The sequence below is a fragment of the Histoplasma capsulatum genome, genomic scaffold (genome assembly GCF_000149585.1).
Source record: "Histoplasma capsulatum NAm1 scaffold_38 genomic scaffold, whole genome shotgun sequence".
Lineage (NCBI taxonomy): Eukaryota > Fungi > Ascomycota > Eurotiomycetes > Onygenales > Ajellomycetaceae > Histoplasma > Histoplasma mississippiense.
This window is the reverse complement of record NW_001813909.1, coordinates 1,381-6,156: the sequence shown is the minus strand read 5'-3', so window position 1 is coordinate 6,156 and position 4,776 is coordinate 1,381. Positions and strand designations below refer to the sequence as shown.

Genomic DNA, 4,776 nt, shown 5'->3' with positions numbered 1-4,776 from the left:
CAATTCAGCCCCTCTCGACAAAACCCTTGTTCGGACGATTCGCTGGCCAGGAACCAAGCAAGCCAGATGGTGGGAGCGTGTGCCGTGGTGAACGCCATGAAGGAGGCGGATTACACGTTCACAGGCAATCAGAATGAAGGGTAATCAGTGAAGACATCAGAGGCACATCATCAACAATCAGACAGACATTCCACAAACAGAATGTCCATCAAGGCCGGTTCATCATCACACATCAGCAGCGAGGGCAGAGGGCATTGATGGATGAGGAGGTTTTAGTGGAAGAGGCGCAGAGGTGGAAGGATCAGTGTGTGATATGTGCAAATGGCAAGCGGGAGTTTGACCATGAGCTGTACCAGTGTCCTCACGAGGAGAGCCAGGAGGCAAAGAGATGGATGATGACAGTGCGGAGCAAGATCAAATACACACAGTATTCCGGGTGCTTCCGATGCGGGATGCCGCAGTCCATATGCAACAGCTGGAAGACACAGAGGCAGTGTCCGTACAGGGGATTTTTGATCCCGACAGTGGCAATGATGATGTATGGGTGTCATGCAGGGCAGATGAAGCAGGCGTGGAGACAGCGGCTGAGAGAGTTCAATGTGGATGCAGATGATCAGGAGGCGGTGATTGAATTTTTGGGACAGAAGGTTGAGGGGCAGGGCATGGAGCACAACCGGCTGGTGGAGATGGTTTGTTGGCTGCGAGGGATATATCAGGAGGCAGAGAGGGGGAAGATCGAGTCAGAGGGTACAGAGGTCAAGTGATATCATGGGTGAGGGGCACATCACGGGTGAGAGGCACCACAGGAGGATGAAAGATGTATATATATATAAAGGCAGGTGAAGCAAGAGACAGAGGGTAAAGGGATATAACATCAAGAGAAAGTAGATCAGGTTCAAAAGATCAGTTTCAAACAGTATCATCCCATATGATAATGGATCAGGGTTAGGGTTACAAAGAGTGAGGGTAGAGGCTGGGGGGAAGGATGAGGTGGTCAGAGTCAGGGTTAGGGTTGAAAAAGAGTGAGGCTAGAGACAGGGGTGGGCAGTGAGGTCAGGATAGGCGGTTAAATTAGACGCCAACCCCGTTATCCCATTGAAACTCAAAGCCGTTGGGACACAAACCCGTTGGACGTCGAACCGGTTGGATGAGGAAGTCGAACACGCTGGACCCAACCCGTTGGACGTCAAACCCGTCCCAGGAGCGCATTAACCCGTTGGACGTCGAACCCGTCCCAGGAGCGCATTAACCCGTTGGACGTCGAACCCGTCCCAGGAGCGCATTAACCCGTTGGGAGTTGAACACGCTGGACCCAAACCCGTGGGACGTCAAACCCGTTGGACGTCAAACCCGTCCCCAGGAGCGCATTAACCCGTTGGGAGTTGAACACGCTGGACCCAAACCCGTTGGATGTCGAACCCGTCCAAGGAGCGCATTAACCCATTGGACCCGAACTCGTTGGATGAACCCATCAACCCGTTGGACGTCGAACCCGTTGGATGAGGAAGTCGAACACGCTGGACCCAAACCCGTTGGACGTCGAACCCGTCCAAGGAGCGCATTAACCCGTTGGAAGTCGAACACGCTGGACACAAACCCGTTGGATGTCAAACCCGTTGGACGTCGAACCCGTTGGACGTCGAACCCGTTGGACGTCGAACCCGTCCCAGGAGCGCATTAACCCGTTGGAAGTCGAACCCGTCCCAGGAGCCCATTAACCCGTTGGACGTCGAACCCGTCCCAGGAGCGCATTAACCCGTTGGGAGTTGAACACGCTGGACCCAACCCGTGGGACGTCAAACCCGTTGGACGTCAAACCCGTCCCAGGAGCGCATTAACCCGTTGGGAGTTGAACACGCTGGACCCAAACCCGTTGGATGTCGAACCCGTCCAAGGAGCGCATTAACCCATTGGACCCGAACTCGTTGGATGAACCCATCAACCCGTTGGACGTCGAACCCGTTGGATGATGGAAGTCGAACACGCTGGACCCAAACCCGTTGGACGTCAAACCCGTCCCAGGAGCGCATTAACCCGTTGGACGTCGAACCCGTTGGATGAGGAAGTCGAACACGCTGGACCCAAACCCGTTGGACGTCAAACCCGTTGGACGTCAAACCCGTTGGATGAGGAAGTCGAACACGCTGGACCCAACCCGTTGGACGTCAAACCCGTCCCAGGAGCGCATTAACCCGTTGGGAGTTGAACACGCTGGACCCAACCCGTTGGACGTCGAACCCGTCCCAGGAGCGCATTAACCCGTTGGGAGTTGAACACGCTGGACCCAAACCCGTTGGATGTCGAACCCGTTGGATGAGGAAGTCGAACACGCTGGACCCAACCCGTTGGACGTCAAACCGGTTGGACGTCAAACCCGTCCAGGAGCGCATTAACCCGTTGGACCCGAACCCGTTGGATGAACCCATCAACCCGTTGGACGTCGAACCGGTTGGATGAGGAAGTCGAACACGCTGGACCCAACCCGTTGGACGTCAAACCCGTCCCAGGAGCGCATTAACAGGTTGGACGTCGAACCCGTCCCAGGAGCGCATTAACCCGTTGGGAGTTGAACACGCTGGACCCAAACCCGTTGGATGTCGAACCCGTCCAAGGAGCGCATTAACCCGTTGGAAGTCGAACACGCTGGACACAAACCCGTTGGACGTCAAACCCGTTGGACGTCGAACCCGTCCAAGGAGCGCATTAACCCGTTGGAAGTCGAACACGCTGGACACAAACCCGTTGAACGTCAAACCCGTTGGACGTCAAACCCGTCCCAGGAGCGCATTAACCCGTCGGAAGTCGAACACGCTGGACCCAAACGCGTTGGATGTCGAACCCGTCCAAGGAGCGCATTAACCCGTTGGAAGTCGAACACGCTGGACACAAACCCGTTGAACGTCAAACCCGTTGGACGTCAAACCCGTCCCAGGAGCGCATTAACCCGTTGGGAGTTGAACACGCTGGACCCAAACCCGTTGGACGTTAAACCCGTTGGACGTCAAACCCGTTGGACGTCAAACCCGTTGGATGAGGAAGTCGAACACGCTGGACCCAAACCCGTTGGACGTCAAACCCGTTGGATGAGGAAGTCGAACACGCTGGACCCAAACCCGTTGGACGTCGAACCCATCCAAGGAGCGCATTAACCCATTGGACCCAACCCGTTGGACGTCAAACCCGTCCAAGAAGCCCATTAACCCATTGGACCCGAACCCGTTGGATGAGCCCATTAACCCGTTGGGAGTTGAACACGCTGGACCCAACCCGTTGGACGTCAAACCCGTTGGACGTCAAACCCGTCCAGGAGCGCATTAACCCGTTGGGAGTTGAACACGCTGGACCCAAACCCTATCCAACAGGTGGGGGTGGAATGGACGTCCATTCCATTCAGGGTTAGAAAACCGACCAATCAGAGCAGGGCAGATTGGACGTACATTCCATTTGGTTTCAGACGTTGAACGTCTAATCAACCACGGAGTCAATTGACTTCAAACTTTGCATGTAGGCCGTAGTGGATATGAAATACAACATATCCAAATCAAAAGCGATAATTCCGCCGGGAAGGGGTTACATTGTGGTGTCAAAGTCAATGAGTTGAGGTGCGATGTTTGATGGGGTAAGCCATCAACCCAACCAGACCCAACTAAATATCTATATTTTCACCCCAGGCAACGGAGCGGCGCAAAGCGGTGCAAGATCAACAAAGTAAATTAAAATAGCAAAATATATAAAAAAAATGAAAGGCTTCATTCTGGAGTGATTTTAAGCACAGAAAAACAAACATTAGTCGAACACGCTGGACCCAAAGCCGTTGGACGTCAAACCCGTCCAAGGAGCCCATTCACCCATTGGACCCGAACCCGTTGGATGAACCCATCAACCTATCCAACAGGTGGGGGTGGAATGGACGTCCATTCCATTCAGGGTTAGAAAACCGACCAATCAGAGCAGGGCAGATTGGACGTACATTCCATTTGGTTTCAGACGTTGAACGTCCAATCAACCACGGAGTCAATTGACTTCAAACTTTGCATGTAGGCCGTAGTGGATATGAAATACAACATATCCAAATCAAAAGCGATAATTCCGCCGGGAAGGGGTTACATTGTGGTGTCAAAGTCAATGAGTTGAGGTGCGATGTTTGATGGGGTAAGCCATCAACCCAACCAGACCCAACTAAATATCTATATTTTCACCCAGGCAACGGAGCGGTTAGGGTTACTAGATCAACAAAGTAAATAAAAATAGCAAAATATATAAAAAAACTGAAAGGCTTCATTCTGGAGTGATTTTAAACAGAGAAAAACAAACATTAGTCGAACACGCTGGACCCTAAGCCGTTGGACGTCAAACCCGTCCAACCAGGAGTCAGAGATGGAGAGCCAGCAGGGTGAAACCCACATCAGATTCAACAGCACATGCAGTCCCAGAATGGCCAGAAGTGTGAGCAAGAGCACAGACAACAACATAAATGAAAGCATCACCAAGAATGAGGCTTCAACTATCGCCTCGTCCGTAGGTTTGTGCAAAATTAGCGTGGTTTCATTAGTGTATATTATACGAGATCTCATTGAATAATCAGTGTATTTTTGAGTATTCATTGGTATTAGGGTTATATATAAACCCTAATTAAGGATCCGCGTAAATAGATATTAGGATATACTATGAAATTCCGCCCAACATTGAGTTTTCAAACATAAAAGGGTATTTTGACACTCTGAACAGTCAGAACTTGATCTCCCTATCTTTTTATATTTCTGCTGGCCAATCTTT

The 4,776-nt window shown here is 51.8% G+C and overlaps 4 protein-coding genes across 4 annotated transcripts; 3 read left to right on the top strand and 1 right to left on the bottom strand.

Moving 5' to 3' along the window:
• Positions 1–96: 96 nt before the first annotated feature.
• HCAG_09190 (predicted protein) lies at positions 97–764 on the top strand (the record flags this gene model as incomplete). Its single annotated transcript, XM_001535816.1, has 2 exons — positions 97–140; positions 182–764. 2 exons carry the CDS (start codon positions 97–99, stop codon positions 762–764), a joined length of 627 nt encoding a protein of 208 aa, XP_001535866.1.
• A 1,202-nt stretch (positions 765–1,966) lies between these two features.
• HCAG_09189 (predicted protein) lies at positions 1,967–2,191 on the top strand (the record flags this gene model as incomplete). The annotated part of the gene is made up of 1 exon (XM_001535815.1): positions 1,967–2,191. One exon carries the CDS (start codon positions 1,967–1,969, stop codon positions 2,189–2,191), a length of 225 nt encoding a protein of 74 aa, XP_001535865.1.
• A 403-nt stretch (positions 2,192–2,594) lies between these two features.
• On the top strand, positions 2,595–3,149 carry HCAG_09187 (predicted protein; the record flags this gene model as incomplete). The annotated part of the gene is made up of 1 exon (XM_001535814.1): positions 2,595–3,149. One exon carries the CDS (start codon positions 2,595–2,597, stop codon positions 3,147–3,149), a length of 555 nt encoding a protein of 184 aa, XP_001535864.1.
• Positions 3,150–4,187: 1,038 nt separating this feature from the next.
• HCAG_09186 (predicted protein) lies at positions 4,188–4,484 on the bottom strand (the record flags this gene model as incomplete). The annotated part of the gene is made up of 2 exons (XM_001535813.1): positions 4,188–4,224; positions 4,315–4,484. The coding sequence occupies 2 exons, from the start codon at positions 4,482–4,484 to the stop codon at positions 4,188–4,190; spliced, it is 207 nt and encodes a 68-aa protein (XP_001535863.1).
• Positions 4,485–4,776: the final 292 nt, after the last annotated feature.